The sequence below is a fragment of the Haliaeetus albicilla genome, chromosome 26, assembly GCF_947461875.1.
Source record: "Haliaeetus albicilla chromosome 26, bHalAlb1.1, whole genome shotgun sequence".
Taxonomy (NCBI): domain Eukaryota; kingdom Metazoa; phylum Chordata; class Aves; order Accipitriformes; family Accipitridae; genus Haliaeetus; species Haliaeetus albicilla.
The window spans coordinates 7,774,635-7,793,027 of record NC_091508.1 but is presented as its reverse complement, the minus strand read 5'-3'; the positions used below and the strand labels follow the sequence as shown (position 1 = coordinate 7,793,027).

Sequence of the window (18,393 nt, the reverse complement as noted above, 5' to 3'; positions counted from 1 at the left end):
TGGGATGAGGTGATATTCATTGACAGCCTTGTCCTGGCAGAGGGTTTCTAAAAGTTATTTCTTGTTCTCACATCGACCATTCCCAGGAGCAGAAATGCATTACTGCTCTGCTCAGCCCCTTTCTGCTCTCCTGCATGGAGGGCACGTAACATGGTGCAGACACAGGGCAGCTACAGGAGGAGCTGAAAGTGGAGTAGCCAGAGCGGCATGAGAGTTGTCCTTGCTGTAGGTCACTGCTATTCGCTGCACAGACCAGACTTCTGAAGACCTGCTGGTGCAGGGATGGGCTTAATCTCACCCTGGCAAAACTGGCCTTGGCTGAGTCTTTATTATTGAAACATTGTGGAGATCTCGGATAGGGCCTACACATGGGGGATGATCTAAGATGACTGATATATTTTCAAACATGGAGAGGTGGGAGTAGAAACACGTTCTGCTCTTGCCTATTGCAGTCATATGGAATTGAAGCAGGGCTGGTGCCTCCAGATATGGTGTAATGCAAATGAGCTCTTACTACTTTGATCTCTTTATCTTCCCTTTCTCCTTTTCTTTATGGAGACTAACTTTAGCATAGTTTTCAACCTGCAGGCTTTTAGGAAAAATTTCAGCTGGTTCTATGGCTTCAAGTACTATTCTATCTTCAGCCCCAGTTTTACCCCAAGCAATTCAGGCGTTTTGTGGTGACCTCGGAGATTTCAAGATAAAGAGGAAAGGAGATAACAGGAACCTTTATGAATCACTCTAGTATAATCTGAAGAATTTCTAAAACCATCATTTATTGCCTTTGGGCTTCTTTTCTAAAGGTGGTGTAATTGTGCGTTTTTTACTGGATGCTAATGAGAGTGGCCAGAAGATAGGTAGAGACATTGCTCATCTCTTAGTGATTTCAGAGAGACAAGAATGTTTCATGCCTTGCAAGAACAGATCTAGTGTTGGACCTTTCCAGGATAAAGATGGGAATTTTGGTCTCGTTTGTAGAGTTTCCCCAGAAATCAGACTGCTGGACTGGGAGACCTTAATGCTATAATTGTGCAATTAATTAATCAAGAGGATACCAGGTCATTAGCTTCTCCCCACAATCATAAAAATTTCTGCTTAACTGCCTGAGTGTAAGGAAGTTCTTTTTTTATGGTCCAGGAATCCATGTGTTCAGCATCAATGCTGAGAAGAGCTAGCTTGAGTCTGTGCTGGGAAGAGAGCACATTAATATCCTGAATATCTTGAAAAATGCGAAGATATTCATGTAGTGGAGCAATTTAGGGATTGAGAAGACAGTCACCATTTGGGATTCTTGGTAGTTTCCTGTAGGCTCAAAACCTGAGGACAGCAGTCAGATATGTTCTTTGGGGTGACCCTGTCTCCTTACAAAAGAGGAGCACAAGGTCCATTTCCCTAAATACTGAAAAACCTGTCCAGTGGTTTGGGCAACGTCAGTCATCACTTCCAGCTGTTGCCACATGCATGGGATTTCACTGAGGTATGAAAGAAGCCAGAAGACCATAGAGTACCCTGCTGCTGACTCCCTGAAGGTCTGCCCCTTGAAGCACACACCGTGAGCTTACAGAAACCTTGTAGATCAAAGATCTGCTTGAAGGCAGCTACTTCCCCCGGCTCTCATGGCAGGAGGACACAGGGTTCTCGTCATGCTGAGTGACAGAGGGACCCATGGAGAGCACCTCAGGAGACTGAAGTTAGTGACCAGACTTTCTGCCCCTTTGGAGTACAGAGAGAGATGGCTGGGCAATGTCTTCTCTCATGCACAGTTAGGAGCTGCTCTGTCTGTAGGAAATCTCCTAGTCCTGTGATGGCTTCCAGGAGAGCAATACCTCTCTATTTGTCATGTGCACTTTGCAGATCTTGAGCCAGATGCACATCTGGCTCTGAAGGCTATGTGCACGTCCTCAGCCAAAACTGTATCACTGCAGATTTCACCTTCAGACCCTCCTGACTGAGCAGACATAATCTCATTGTGCTAGTCTAGTGTGGCTTTAGGTCTGTTGACTTCTGCTTGTGTTAATTCACATTAGAGTGCATCTCTGGGGAAACACTTTGCTTATGGTCTGGGAAGAGGTATAACAGGAGCTTCAGGGGTGATGGGCAGGGTTCATCTCGCCCCAGTTTTGTGGGCAGCTTTTAGACACTTTGAGTTTGTGTGAGACACATCAATCTGCTGTCCCTAAAGGTAAGTCCTGGGGGTATTGCTCAGGCCTATCTTGGGCAAGTATCTCAGGATGCCCTTCATGCAGACCCACATATTGTAGCATAAAAAAACCTTCCCTTTTGGCCTAAGAGCACACACTTCTACAAGGTCCCACAGGTGCCTTCACCAGAGCTGAGTTGCTGGGACTGTGCTGCTCTGCAGGGACATTCATAGCTCCATGTTTCAGAGCACCAGCACCACAGCCTGCATCCCACCTGCCTGAGCAATTACGCCAAAGATAAATTCTTTTGATCTTTAAAGCTCATATCATCCCTGAACTAAAACACTGTGGTAACCATCTCATAGCACTGGTAGAGAGCATGGCAGACAGTCCTGCTGGGATACCCAAAGCATGCTGTGTGTCACATCATTTTTTGGTAAGGAAGATCAGCTAATCAGTGAATAATCAAAAGTTGTTCATGAAAGAAGGCGACATCAAAGCAAATAATTTAAGGAACCCCTCGAGGGCCAGAGGAGTTGTAAGGTCTGAGGCTGAATCACATGAGCTCAGTTTCCATGAACTGTGTCTCAGTTTTCCTGCAGGTACAAGTTAGAAATGCTTACGATAAATGTTTAGAATTAGTTGGGGAAGGGGGGGATGTTAAATCACACTAATTATAGCCATGATGGCTTTGGTGGAGTGCCATTTGAAAGCATAGGTAATTTCAACACCTAATGCAAGAGGCCTTAAAAGACATTGCTTCATGGGTAAATGGGGTGATACCAGAACAGAGTTTCAGTTCTGGGAGTAGTAGAGTAGAGTAGTGCACTTTACTGTCAGCATTTCAGACCACAGCCACGCAGAATGATTTGACAGCGAAAGGTTTCCTGCTTTTATTTGGTAGCTTGCAGAGAGGACGGACAGGCTAGTCACTGGGAAAAGAGGAACACAGGAGCTCTGGGACAGGAGACGGATGGCTTGTCCCAGTGCACCAGTGCAGTGTGGTCTCATGAACTCAAAGGCAAGAATCTGGACAGTTCCTCTGCTGGTCCTACACTGCAAGCCTGGGTGAAGCTGTAGCACCCCATTTCCTCTCCTACCTTTCTAATTTCTTTTAGAGTTTAAGAGACTTGGGGATTTGAATTATGTTCTTTGTGCATTTCTATAATGCCTGCTATAGTACGTTCCCCATCTTTGTAGTGGTTTCCCAGTGCAAATTACAATAGCCGTGCTTAGATATGAGTGACCCAACACTTGTTTGACTCCACTGGATGCTAACCAATCAAAAGAGAGAGCTATTTTGGAAAGTCAAAGTCAGTGACAGCACTGAGAAAGGTCAGAGGAGTCCCTAATCCATTTAGTCCATGAATTCCTAATCCTTCTGCCAGATGTTGCTGAAAAAAAAAAAAAAAATCCAACAAGGTTCAAATACCATGGGTTCCTTACAAAATTAAATGTGGCTGGCTGAAGTAACCACCTCCAAACACTTGAAGAGATAAATAGCTTCTCTGATTACTCTGACAGGAAGCATTTCCACTCTTGCATGCAGTTGGAACATACATAACACAAGGAACCTTACTAAAAGGAAAAGCATGAGGCTTAGGAAAACACAGCAACAAGTCAACAACATCTTTATGTGAGTAATAAGTCAAATATTTACCCCCACAACACTTCAGGAAAGAATCCTGTGCCTCAGCTTTCACACAAGCATGGACAGTCTGTGGAGAAACATCTCGTACTTTTGTGGCTAGCAAAATCACTGGGTCCAGGACTGTGCTCAGGAAGTTCATTTCCAGACCTTGGAGGAACTCGTTCTTCCTTCACACCACCTGTCCTTGCACCATCCCCTCCATGCTGTCCTTATACCATGGCTAGTCCAGGAACTCCACCACACCAAGCCAGGTGCTCTAGGGGAGCTGGTGTGGGGCCCCTATGGGATATCACGCTGCAGAGTTGATGGTAGAGATGAGTCATTGGCACCATATTTGCCCCGCTGTTCATTAGCTAGCACACCACTACCAGGGTGTGTACTATAGGCCTTCCTTTTTCAGTATTGTGAGTGTAGCTGTGTTGCGCTCAAGTCCTGCAGGACTGCAAACCACCACAGCATCCAAACACCCAAAACGCCAGTGAGTTTTAAATAAAATGACCTGAAATGTTCCCCATGCAATAGCCTTGGAAATCAGGCATGGATTTTTCTTTACTGCCTCAAGAGATGGTGGGAGAGAGCCCCTTCCCTCAGACCCGTCCATGGCCAGGAGCCCCAGGGGTGCAAGAGGGCAAGAGGGAGGGGAGTGGGGCATTTAAAGAAAAGCCACATGAGGTGGAGCTGTAAGGATGTCAGAGTGATAGGGTAATGGTATTTCTTCTCTGGCTTTTGGAAGATTTCTTCAGAAACCAGTGTATTTTGTTCCTCTTCAGGATATGGATCAAGGGGGAGGAAAGAAGGGGTCAAAACACCTTTGACCTCCCCATTGCCACCAGCCACATACTGCCATGATGCTGAGGGTCTGCATATCCCTACAACCCCTGTTCACCCAAGGCCTCGGGACAGGTGGCTGTCCCCATCATGCCCAGGAAAGGACTGGGCACCCAAAATGCAGTTCAATGAGGTTTGAGAAGTGTCTCCTGCAGTGAGCAAGGAGTATTCCCTACACTGCCAGCAGAAGGCAACTTAAGGAATATACCTCAGAGTTTCAAGGAGATCTTGGGTGTTTCAGATCTGCATTTTGTTTCATAGCCTTTCATTTTACGTTATTTTTCGTTATTTTTACATTGTTTCACAACATGTCAAAACATCAGACTGATTCATTACAACATAAACAGGAGACACTTTGATGTAGGAAAAAAAGATGTTTTAATGGGTGCTAAGTAGCAACTGCCCTTAGGGATTTAGAAATAAAAATAGAAGCGGCACAACATAATACTTTAACCCTTCTGTTGTATCCTGGGATCATCCAAATATAGAATGCAGCATTGCACACAGAACCATGCAGACTATAACTTTATTTTTTTATTCATTCTGAAAACAGAATTTTTAATTCTCATAAGTCTTTCGGGGATTTTTCCACCACTTCTTTGGAGAGAAGAAAGTTATATAACTTTGCCAGGAGTATCTTCAAATAGGGCTCATGAAACTGCACAGTTTTGTCACAGGACATATCTCCAGAGAAACTGTAAAGGTAGGCTTTAGACACTGCCTAGGTGTAACCTACCTCCACTGATGCCAAATAGATCTGGTCAGAAAGCAGTGAAGTTTTTTGTGGAAAGTGAAGAAGGCTACACCCCCAAACTTTTTAAGCCTTTTTTACTAGCAGAACTTGGGAATTTTCTCACTGAAGAACACAAAGGAATTTCAGTAATTTTTTCAACAAACCTATTTTCCACTGAAGCGATTTCCTACCCAGAGCCCAAAGCCAACCTGTGATGCTCCAGGGCATTTGATACGTGACCTGCAGTCTCACATCTTGAGTCTGCTGCCATCTGCACAGCACAGCATCATTTTAACTGAGATCCTGCATACAAGGTGCCTTTTGTATGGCTGGGTTGTGCTGCAGGAATTTTCTTCTTCATGCTTCAGTCCTTGTCCTTGGCACAAGCCTCCTTGCTCCATTCATTTGTCCAATGCCAATTCCCACTGACATTGAGGGGGGGAGCACATTCTTCCTTATGCTCACAAGTTTGTGAGATTCACAGGAGGAAAGAGTAAAGTAAAATGCCTTCATTTTTATGTAGTGCCTCCCTATTTTCACATTACAAGAGAAACACCTGTCTGCCTCTGCCACTTAGTCTAAGCAGTCTGAAGGAGCCAAGCGGTGTCCTGTCTATACACAATGACCAAAAATAGCCCCTTCTGTCTCACATGAGTCTACTCAGTGCCTCAGATGACATTTGACTAAGATTGCTTTGTGCAGTAGGGTATATGTCCTGTCCATTCCCATTGGTTTTAACCATACCAGCTTTTAATTCAGCCTCATCTTTCCTCATAGTTGTAAAAATTGATGCTCACTTGCAGTCACCTGGACACAGCTTGCTCTAGACTTGCATCACAAGCACAGTTTTCCTCACGTGCAGCTACTCCTGAGGGCAGGGTGGCAACTATCAAGTATCAGACCTCCTGAAGAGCCTCGGAGCCCAGAAGCATCCTTGTTTTTTCCAACTACCATCTTGTCTAATGCACCATTTGCTGCAGACTTTGCTACTCTCATATCCTAAGATGATGACAAATCTGCAGTGGACAGCTCACAGTGACTCGGTAATGTGCCAAAGGCTTAACTCAGCACACCCCCTGAACCCCTTGGGTCATGGCACAGTCTCCTCTGGGAGGGTCTGTCAGACCCTAAGCAGACAGGACGTGAGCCTCTAGCTGGAGACGGCAAAGGCTGAGACAAGCACAATCAGACAGATTCCTCCTACCCCCTAAACTCAGAGTTTGTCACCCACAGAGTCAACCTCCGTTCCTCATTCCTGGCATGTTCTCTAGGTTTTCCTGCTTAGAGCAGGCCTGCCCAATAGGATGTACACCTTCTTCCATGGCTCGCTCTCTCCTCAAAAGCAGCTGTCTATCCACGTACTGGAAAAGCTCCCTGTGGTGGCTGGCATGACCAGTGGTCACAGAAAGATACTTTTGGGCCCAAGGACATACTGTCCTACTCCAGCATCACCAGGCTTCCTGTTCACTCTCCAAAAATTGTGAGACACTAATACTGCTTGTGCTGCTAGGAAATGTCCTAACTTGCTCCACAACCTGGAGAAGTTCAGGCAGACCACCCTGAAGGAGCAAGTGTCTCTCTGGTTACTCCTCTCCATCCATTTGCAGGCAGAGTCTGGGCTGTGTTAAGATGCTAATGCTGAAATGCCATTTGCACGGACTTCTCATATTCCCTCTTAGCAGAGAGGGGACACAGAGCCTGGGGTTTATTCTGTGCAAACCACAGTGTGACTGATCAGAAACTTCTGTCTTTCTCCCCACTAGAGATCTGAGCATGAACAACATTAGCCAGCTGCAGCCCAGCACTCTCCGTCACCTGCGCTTCCTGGAGGAGCTGTAAGTATGGAGCGGCCACACCGGGCAGAGCATGGTCGCAGGAGGGGATGGGACACGACACTGGACAGGGTGCCTGTGGCTCTGGTAGCAATCCCCAGTGTTGTCACTGCAGCTACAGGCTGAGATGGAAGGAGGTTGCATGCTGGGAGAGGGTTTGTTTGCTACTCTAGCTTAGGGGTTTGACTGAGGTCATTACCTTTAGGCTGAGATGGTGCATGTGTCAAAAGCCAAAATAAAAGAGTACCCAACCCATTATGCAAAAATCAACACTGTACCCTGGAGCAGAGCCAGCAAACAGGGAGCTTCATTCACCCTTCTGCATACAGGGTCCCCCTCACAGCCTCCCTGCAGTCCAGAGACACATTGCCGTTCAGGTGGCAATGAGCCTGGGCAATTGAAGTCTGAAAAATTTGCCCCAGAGGCTGAGGTGTCCCATCATGCACCAATGTGTACTGCAGTCTGAGCAGGCACACTCAGACACAGCAGCAATCACAATCCCCAGGGACTGGCATGTGGCTGTGTGTCAGTGAAGGAGTGGCCCCACTTCTGAAAGTGTGAAAGTTAACCACCAGCATTATAAACCACTGGAATCCCTTGGGAGCCCCAAAAATGGGAGCAGGTTGGGGGGGGTGGTGGGCAGAATATTGAGGTTGGCCATTTCTACATGGTAAATTGTACCTGTATGGTCTTATTCCACTTGACCATGAGAAATACCTCCAGGTGTTATTCTCATGCTGTTGCTCCTTTTAGCACAATAGATTCTGTTGGAAAACACAGTTTCTTCAAAACACTATTATTACGTTGCATGAAATACTAATATTAATGCTACATTTGATGTATGTGTTATACTTACTGTATATATAACACTTGCTACAGCTTAATCTGTCTAAATGAAAAATTTTGACTTTACTGTATCAGATCTTGCAGCCACCACCATATATGATATTGACAGTTCAAAAATGGTATTTTCCAAAATGTGAGAATTTCTTACAGAATAGGTGTTTGCACTACCCTGAAAGGACGCATTTTCATCTCCCAGATGTACTAGCCCACATGTTCTGCAGTGGAGCAACCCTGAATCATCAGCATCCAGTACTACAGTGTAATTCCAGTGATGTGCACAGGTTGTGGTGCTGACCAGCCTAACACCTTACTGACGTGAGCCTCTGCACTGTGTGACAGTGTGCTGTGCTCAGACGCCACTCTCATGAGCAGAGTCCTGTCTGTGCATTCAGAAAAGAGTTTGCAGATGAGTGTACATACTGATGTGGACACACATATACAAAGAGACCAGACAAGATACCGATGTTCATTATTCCCATAACAGGTCAAATCTCACAATTATCAAATCATACTATAGGTTTTTAACTTCAAATAGTCTTCCAACTCATCTTCATCTGTCTGTAGTTTCTATTCATTAGACTTGCAAGGACCACAGCTACCCAAACTGCCCTCCCCATTAGGCATTTACAGACTGAGCTGGAGTAATTTTTTTATCCTTCTTTAGCTTTGGAGCTTGAGCTACCCAAGACCTTGCATCCATCTTGCAGCCTTTCTCTTTCCATTTTGTCAACATCTGCATTGAAGTGTGGACACCAAAATCATTCACTGGGGGTAGTACAGCTTTTCACACACAGAGGCCATACTCTGTTGTATATAATTAACAGTTGTCTTGCTGCAAGCAATTGGGTCCAGATTACATGTCATGTACAAACAGAACAGTCTCAACCAGCAATGAATAAATATTCATAGGCTCCAAAAGAGCCAGCTTCCCACAGTCAAAAATAATTATGAATTAAACAGATGGAGAAGAAAAATTTAAACAGGAAAATTTGAAAAATAATTGGAATTTGTTAGAGAACATTTACTAGAGGTTCAAAATGCCACAAGTCCTCATTCGGAAAGCAAAGGTATTTTGACTAGGAAAAACCATCACAGTTAGGAGAAGAAATAGAAACTGCAGCATTATATATCTATGCATACCCAAGTTCCTGCCTGAATTTGATAGCAATAAGACAGTAATCTTATTTATGGAAATCAAGTAATTTATATGAAATCCAGCAAGGAAGGATTTTTATATATTATCAGGAATTAAAAGTGATTCTTTCAACAACAACATCTAGACAGAGACAGTGTGTACATCATTCATAGGGCTGTCATTGACCAGTAATGCAATTTGCCTGGCATTTCCGCTGCTCTTTTCACTTATATCTTTACCAAACTTTCATCCCAAAACATTACATCAGGACCATGACATTCAGAATGGGATCACCCTCTGTGCCAGGACATGCACAAGAATCAAGCAAACAAATCCTGCCTGTTTACACATCCTCAAAAGTTCAGGTTTCACAGCTCAAATCTCTGCAGATTTCATCTACGCAGAACATAGTCCCTTGGGTCTACTGGGGTGACATGTAGCGCAGGAGACCAAGCTTTCTGTCTACTTCTTCATGGAAGAACTGCCCATGCTGGGGCATGCTAAGTGTGTGAAGACCTGCTGAGCAATGAGGGACAATCCAGGTATCTCAGTGTTAGTGCCTCCTGGGAAGGAGGAAGACCTGCCCATGCATCTGACTGACCTCCAGGCAGAGAAGGGCTGATAAGGAAGAGGACTCTGCTACAGCCATCCTTGCTGCAAGTGCCTGTCTTCAGTTAGATGGAAACCTTTCAGCAGGTTTCTCATCTCCAGGGATTTGGGGTGATCTTACAGCCCCAGCCTGGCTCATATGTTATGTTCCCTGTTACATCCTTGATAAACTGGGTGAGTAACAGGCTGGAGCAACTGAAGACAAAACTTGCAAAATTCAATTCAAGGTGAACCAAAAGTGATGTCCTGGGGCTTCGGTCAACCCCAAAAAGTTCTTTTAACCTGGAAGAGAAAAGTACATTTCATTTTCAGTTTAATTCTTAACCTTTACTCTTTTACTTTGGGTCAAACTTGAAAAGAAAATGGTATTTCAAATGGTATTTGCTATATTGCAAAGATGCCTTAAAAAAGATGCTTGAACATTCTGAAAAAAATCACAGGTTCCTCAGCCAAAAATATTTGCCAAATTCAACACAGATTTTCAAATCTCCTTTTGAGATCCCCTGGAAACTCTTATATTTTAGGGACATTTTTACCCTGGTCTAATGTTCAGAAACATCCCAGAAACTCCTGACACCCCTGGCCCTTCAACGCATGTGTCTGTGATCTGTAACCCTCATCTTTTTGACAGTCAGAGAAAGTCCATGTTCCTCTGACTCCTCCATGAGCTCCTCATAGTTCCCCTCTCCTGCTCTGCTGCTGCCAATCTTTTCTCTTGTTAGATCTAGTCCCAGTAGTCCAGAGTCACAGCACCTTGGAGGAAAGCTGGTGTTCCACACCTTTTACAAGTCCTTCTCTTTCTCTGACTCTATTTTATCACCATCTCAGGCTCCTCATGAAGGTGAAGTTTCATGAAAGTCAGAGATCAGGACTCAAGGCTTAGCTTGTGCATGGTGCTGGGGTTCAACCAAGGAGCAGGAATAATAGAAAGGGGAAAGAAAGCTGAAAAAATGGGTAGATTAAGCACATGTGTCCCATGGACACTGAGGACAAATGTGCCTTGTTGCACATCCTTCAGGCTACTGTGGAGCACTGTAAATCTGGGTTGCTGGACCCACCTGAGCCCTGAGTATGTTAGTCCTCTGCACACAGCCATGCCAGGTGGGGGGCATGTGAAGAACAAGTGAGAGCAGGATGGCACGTGAGGGTCTTGAGGACAGCGAAGCAATCACCCAAGCCACACCATGATGTCCAGCCCGCCTGTGTCCCACAGGACATTTCTGCGTTAGCTCATCTCCCCTCTGGAGACCAAACGGCTGTGTCCCACAAGGGATCAGAGGCAACGCTGTGGTTAGGGCACAGATGAGGGCACCAGGACTGCTCCAGCTCAAACTGCTCACTCACTGTGTGGTCTTGGTAGAGTGATTTTCCCTGCCAGTGCCTCTGTTTACCCATCCATTCAGTGACGAGAATGGGCCTCTCAGGTGTGCCGGGACCTGTTAGTCATTAGTTTTTAATGTGAGCTGCTCAGGAAGGTGTTGCGGATGCAATTAGCACTCAATGCTTGGAGGCTGCCAAGAGGCCAGATTCTCCAGTCTCAGCTGGCTTTGAAGAGGCAACACCACCGAGGTCTCCTCTGTGACAGCTCTCCATCAGTCTGCACTCTCCTCTGTCTGCACTTAGCGGTCCTTTCCTCTGAAGAAAACCTCCAGTGATAGAGGTGTTCAGACCTGGGCCTCACACAGGCAGGGAGCAGCCTGCAGTTTAGTGTGTCTCCTCTTTGTTTCTTTCTTTTTTTTCTTCTTTTCTTTCTTTCTCTCTTTTTGGCAGCACGAAGATTGTTTAAAGTTGCTAATAAATTCCAGTTAATGAAGCCTGAAAAGCCAGAGCTGGGAGCCAAGAGAAACAAGAGCAATCAGTACAGAAGGAATAGAAAGAGGATCTTGAAAGCCAGCCTGGGAATAATAACATGTTGAAATGTGTTCGCCGGCAAGGGCTTTGTTACCGCACTTTGAATCCAAACACGAGCTCTTGGTGCCAAGAAGAGAAACTGCAGCCAAAGGCAGGTGTTCATTGCCATTCACCTCTTGCTTCAGGGCACAGCGGCAAGATCAGACCCCTTCCCAGCCACTGGCTCTTTCACCTGCCTCTTCTCAGGCCCCGAGGGCAGAGGGACTCACCATCACGGGGAGTGCCATGCCTCTGCATCGATGCAGGCATGGCAGGCTCAGGACCCACATCGTGGCGTCCCCTTGCAGGCTGTTCCCTTTCCCAGGCAGCTCTTGCAACTCAAGGGACTGGAGGCCAAGAAACAGCATAAAAACAAAACAAAATAAAATACAAGCGTGTATGCTGGGAATGTGAACACAGCAGCCTTCTTTTCCTTCCCCACACCAGGGAAGAAACCCCCTTCTCACTCCTCTTCCTATGCGGACACAAGGACTGGTGAAGCCATCATGGGTTATGGAGCACCAGCACTGCTGGAGTGTGCCCCTGCCTGGTGTTGGAGCACCCACAACCACCCACTTCAGCTCCCAGACATTTGAAACATCCATCTTTGGGTGTATTGTCCAGCACAGAGTCTCACTCCAAGGCAGCCTCATTCTTGTAAGAGGCAGTACTGCAGTAATGCTGGCTTTGGGGCATGACTCCTTCTGGAGTGACAGCTCTGCTGTGTAAAGGGCTGATGACATTTCTGGGCAATGTTCAAGTGTTCAAGGTGAAAAGCCTTTCCAGGAGCAGTGCAGTAACATGTCTGGAGTAGGGTACTCCTGGGAGAGCAGCTTTGGTGGGTTTTCATGTCATAGCAGACTGCAGAGGTCTCTGGTAGAGAGACAAACGTTTGTAGGGCCATGACCTTGCTTTGCCATGCTGAGATTTGGAGGCAGCATAACTGCTCCCTTGGTAGCCACCTTGCTTGACACAGCTCTCCATTCCCAGATGGCTGTAGGTGAGGACCTGCAGCTCCTCTGAATGCTTAGACACCGTGGTCCCCCAGGATGCTGCCTAGCTCCTGTGTCTGAGAAGGCACCAGGCTGCAACTTGTTAACAACAAGTGGACTAGCCCTGGTTCATCCAGGGCTTTCTGTTCTCCTGGTTGACATTGGTCCTTGGCAGAGGACAGCACTGGTTGTCAATTCAGTGGGTGGGCAAAAGCACAGAGAGAGTTAAAGGATAATTCCTCTGATGAAGTCTTCCAAAGGTCATTCCTTTGCAATCTGGCATGGCGTAGAGGCAGACGTTGGCTAAGGTGCAGGTGGGAACAGAAGAGGAGGGCTTCTAAGGTGTTCTCCATCATGCACATTGAAAAATGAAGCCAAGTTATTGCAGGGGACCAAGTCAAATTCAAAATATTGTGAAAATTTAGAGATTTCAGTTCTTTTTCTACTCCATTTAGGCTAGGGATAGTGTTCAGCAATTGAAAAATCCTTGCAAGTGAGGATAGCTGGCCCCAATTTTCCTGAAAACTGCCTTCCAAATGACTAACTTTGTTATGGGGTACCCCAAGTGGGGCACCCAGAGTAGAGGCAAAAATCAAAACTGCTCTGAAGGTTTGGAGGAAGCAGATCTCCCCCTTATAATATAAGGGGATGGAGTGAAGGCATTCAGTGTCCTGTATTGGGTTGTTCATTAAGGAGTTGTGTCTTATTAAATCTTACCTGGCAAATAAGTCCAAACTAGCTTGCATACGAACATTCGTGTGGGTTGAAAACTGGCTTGAGGACCATAAACAAAAGAAATGAATGCCATCAATCTATCGAGTTGGAACAGGCATTCAGTGGGGGTACAGAGAGCAGAGTTAGAAACAGACCTGCACAGTCTCCTCCTCAGGGATGGAATAAGGCAGTAAAGACCACGTTAGAGACACCTCCAGGTGATACCAGACTAGGACCAGCTGCAGATTCCTGTGTGGGAAGGAAGAGTCCAAGCCTGGCTCTTTTCTAAAATGTACCATGTTTTCACTTGCATGACTTAATTGGCTTCATTCCTGTTTTGCACCAGCACAAGAACAAACTCAAGCATTACATGGGGCTCTTGGTCCCCTGTGTGCCCAGGGGATGACACAGTCTTGGCATGATGACACTGTTCAGACAGGAGCACAGGCAGCTTATCTGGGCACAGATTCTGCCTTGACAGTGTTAGTGCTTGAGAAATGAACCAGAGCAGGAGATCAAAGGGGGAGGCTGACATGCTCAATAAAGGTCTGGCAAGGGGAGAATTCCACTGGGATATGGACACACTTTTTTTGTCCTGTCCTGCCAATGGGCAATGTTCCTGCCTCCTAATGTGAATGATAAGAGCATCATTGTGTTGCCTGAGCACATGACATGAGCGATCATGCCCAACAAACAGCCTTTGGGCGTGCCATGGAAGTTGTAGCATGACCAAGAAGCCCAAGATACAGAAGGGGGTGGGATCCTGTGGTAACTGAACTGCAGCAACCATGAGGTGGTAAACCATGAGTTTGTTCCAACTTGGAGTGTATTGGGAATGTAGATCAAAGCCTGGAGGAAAGTTCCCAGAAATCACAGGAGTGGGGAAGGGCTGGGGGGAGCAGAATCTAAAATCCACTGAACACACATGCCTTCCAAAGCAATCCAGACAACTCCAGCTTCCACCCTCCCCTTCCACCTGCCCCTTCTCTCCCTCTTCCGTTGGTGACTTTGAATCCAGAGCTTTCCCTTTCTCCCAACCCTATCTCAAGGTGTAAGCTCCAGGACAGCAGGACATACAGCTGAATCAAGTCTGCCTATCCTAAACAGAGACCTGAGCAGGTCTGAAGCAGAGCTTGTGTGCTGTGGACCAGACCTTCACCCCTGCAAGAGCAGCTCTACTTCCCACTGTGTGCTTAGGGTGCAAGGGAATGCCACCTCTCAGTCCTTATTGGTGGGGTTATTTGCTTTAGTCTTCTCCACAGAAGGAGCACATTAAGAGCTGTCTCAGGGGAAGTCACACTGGCAGCATCACTTCAATGTTATTGTTGCCTTTTAAAGAGAAAGGAAGGGATCGTTTCAGTGGATTTCCTGTGGGATCTGGCTTCTGGAGATCTATTCCATGGGTGCCTGTCTGCCACGCTGGGAGATTTCTGGAGAGTTTGAGTAAGAGGGACAAAGGAAACCAAGCACTAGGGAGATTGCCAAGTGACCATGGACAGAGGAAGGGTCACACAGAGGGAGCCTTTCATGTCTTGGGTCTCTTACGTGAACTGGCACAGGAGCTAACAACATGGAAGCAGGCATCTCTTCCCAGTGGCCACTCCTCCTGCTGGACAGGACACCCCAAAAGACCTACCCATTCCTGACCTACTCTCAGATAGATGGGACAGCCATGCTTCCTTGCCTGGATACCTGTCTACCACTCACAGCATCATGCAGCTCCTGTTCTGGGAGGTATAGCAAACTTCCAAAGCCCATGCCTCCAGATCCTGTGTGCACGTCCCAGCCATGTACCTCTAGGAAAGCAAAACCTCAGCCTGTGTGCACAAACACAGACATCTCCCACTTCCCAGTCTCTGCATGCATACAAGTAAGCAGAGCCCATCTTGGACCCAAAAGGCACTGGCAATTGCCTTGGGAGGTGGATTGAGTGAAGTGGTTGTGGCTAGTGCCCCTGCTTTTGCCCGCTCCTTGGCTCAGCATGGAGCTCTATACCTTGGGGAGAGCAGCTGGGCTGCCCTGGCAGTGGGGAGGAGGTAAAGATAGAGAGAGAAGAGCCAGAGGCCAGAGGTGAGCCAGGGACACAGAATAGTCTCAGTATAGCAGGGCTAAGGACAGAAGCAGCAGCAACAGGGAGGCATGGCTGCCTTTCCTGGGCTGGGGGATGCTTTGTGCCTCTAAATTCACCCAGAGATAGTGCCCAGTGAAACCAGGGCATCTCCTGCAGAGTTGTTTTTCCCCTCATGTTCTGTTTTGCCCATGGTGCTGAGATGCCACGAGCTGGATCAGCACATGTCCCACCAGCACACAGGGCTCCCTGCCACCCTGTTCTGAGGCCAGGAGCCCCAGCCTGGGCTCCATCCAAGCTCCACACTCCTCTCCTGCTAATCCTGGAGGTCCCAGATCCATTTAGGGACCTGGCAAACACTCAAACACACCCAGGAAAGTGAACATAAAGGTGCAGAGCTGCCAGGAAACAAGGAGAGGCACATTTAACCGTGAATACATGTAGACTGCTGCCAGCAAAGGCATGGGGGCAGACAGGAGTTCCAGGGAGGTGAGGACAGACAGCCCCCCACAGAGCAAGTGCAGCCTGGTAGTACGGATGCTGGGAGCAGGCTGAAGATGCCGTGCAGGAACACCTCCCCTCCAGGCGAGCACTCTAGTCTCCTGGACAACACTCCCTCCCATGTGGAAATCAGCAATCAAAAGGAGCAATTACCCCAAATCACAGCCCCCAAGTGACAAATAGCCCAGCCTGCCAGGCGGCTTGCATACGGCAGAGAGGCAGGTTACAACCTGCTCACACACATTAAAGAGACGACCCTATACTGTTTGTGCTGTCAGAGGCCCTAATTATGGGAGCAATTTTCTCTAGATTCCAGAGAGAAGACACAGGGAGGAAGAGAGCTCGGGCACACACACATGTCTGCTCTGCCACTGGTGAGTGTGGCTCCCCAAAACAGCTCAGATCCTCTCCATGACCTTTGCAGAGTCCTCACTGCAAGGCACTCTGCTTCCAGCCTGGATTACACTGCTCATCCTCGACACCTGTCTCCTTCACTGACAAAACATTTAAAAAGAAATAAGCTTTTTCACTGCTAAAAGAATACAACAAGCTTGCCAGCATCTGTGCCCAACCTCTTGGGCCTGGTTTGGACTTTCTGAGAGAGTGAAGATGAGCCTGGTCACAAATGATGTTTGCTGTCTCCTTTTTGGAGATGCAATATTCCACTCCAAGTAAGCGAACAACAAGTTTCTTACCCTGTGACTATGGAGAAGTCCAGCCTTGTGCAGTAGTAACTTGGGATCTTAATCAGGTTGTTGAACCTGCCTCATGATTTCTGGCCGATGGGCACTGGGTCTTGGTCCATGTTTGTCCTCATTGGAGAAACAGGAGGAGAATAAGATTCTCCTTAGGTCAAGCCTAGACTCAAAAGTCCTGGATTTCACTCCTGGGTCCACCACAGGCTCCCACCGTGGTCTCTCAGGACCACTGTCCTCATCAGTGAAAGTCATGGTAACAGTGATGTAGTTTCCAATGTCAGTGAAAAATCCAAATACCTGTTAATGCCCCAGCCTGCTCTGGGCCTTGCTAAAATTTGAGTGCTCTGATCAGATGGTGCTGCACAATGGTAAATCCCACAGGTTTCCTTGGATAAATTCTTTCAGCCAGTTCTGAATATTGTCCCGTGTTCTTTGCTCTGTGTCCCTAATGGTTCCACTTTCCTTAGTGATGCTGCTCTTCACTTTGTATTCCTCTGCCACCCGTTCACAATCATCTTCATTCATCAGCCTTCCCAGGCTGCATTATCCCTACCCTCATCTTCCCTCTTACGATTTTCTCTATCCACAACTTGACCAAGAACCACTTTTGACTTTTCTGTCCTGGTTTTGGAAACCATACTTAGATGAGCTGGCTCTACTGTGGCACCTACATCATACTCCCCATCTTCAGCCCCTTCCCCAGTCTCCCCTCATGGCAGTGATACCAAACTCTTGTGTGTTGAAGGAGCTGGGCCTTAGCTGTGATCACACAGGTCAAAGCAGGGCTGGGAAAAAGAGAGCGGAAGCAAATAAAGTGGCATTGAGCTTTGATGGACAGGACAAAGGAGAACCTGCTGCATGCAGAAACAGGCCACATACAGACAAAGGGGACAGATAAGGATCCATGATTTAGGGATAGTCCTCCCAGGACCATGCATGAGCAGAAAGTAGCTCTCTTCCTGCTCCACCCTCACTTCCAGGCATCTGGTGTATAGCAGGGTCTGTAGGTTGGTCAGTGCCCTGGAGCAGAGGTCCCTCTCACAGGCAGCCTGTGCTATAATTTCTGTGCAGTGGGGTCCTCTGTGGGTATCCAGGGAATGACTTGAGCCATGAGCTGTCACTGGATGCTGAAAACACTGGATTCAAGTCTGGCAGGAGTAATAAGCTATTATTTTCTTTGCCTGTTCCCGAAGCTGTAAGAGGGGATGCTATGCAAAGGTTGCCCAAGCACACAACCATGGCTCAGTTTGCAGGTGTTGCAGCCTTCTCCCCAAGGGGACTGTGGCAAGATGCATGAATTGTTAAGCCTCTGCAGACAAGGGACTGTCATTACAAGGATGTTGACACATTACTGGCTTTTCTTTTCGCTGCAGACGCCTCTCTGGAAACCAGATCTCCAGGATCCCAGGGGAAGCTTTCTCTGGCCTCTACAGCCTGAAGATTCTGTAAGTAGCTCTCTCCCCTCTGCAGAGACACCACAATGCCCACCTCCACCAGCCCCTCGGCACTGGCCATGCACGGGGACTTGCAGCCATGCAGAGGGGGGTGCAAAGTTACAAGGCGGTGTGGTGTCAATTGTTAAACCCACACTGGTTAACATGCCCCTTGGTGAATGGGGAGCTGTGTCCCACCCCAAGGACCACCCTCCCCACTGCACTGCTTCCGCGCTTCTGCTACAGCAAGCCATGAGCAGGTCACCTCCAGGGCACAGCCCTCCATGCTGTGTGAAAACACACCACAGGAGAATCTGCAGAG

At 47.2% G+C, this 18,393-nt stretch overlaps 1 protein-coding gene across 1 annotated transcript in view; it reads left to right on the top strand.

Moving 5' to 3' along the window:
- The window catches only part of LGR6 (leucine rich repeat containing G protein-coupled receptor 6), a 150,541-nt gene that overhangs the window by 47,129 nt on the left and 85,019 nt on the right, over positions 1-18,393 (top strand). Inside the window, exons 2-3 of the mRNA XM_069771827.1 lie at positions 7,117-7,188; positions 18,012-18,083. Of these exons, the coding sequence (XP_069627928.1) occupies positions 7,117-7,188; positions 18,012-18,083 (144 nt within the window). The remainder of the gene's footprint in view (positions 1-7,116; positions 7,189-18,011; positions 18,084-18,393) is intronic.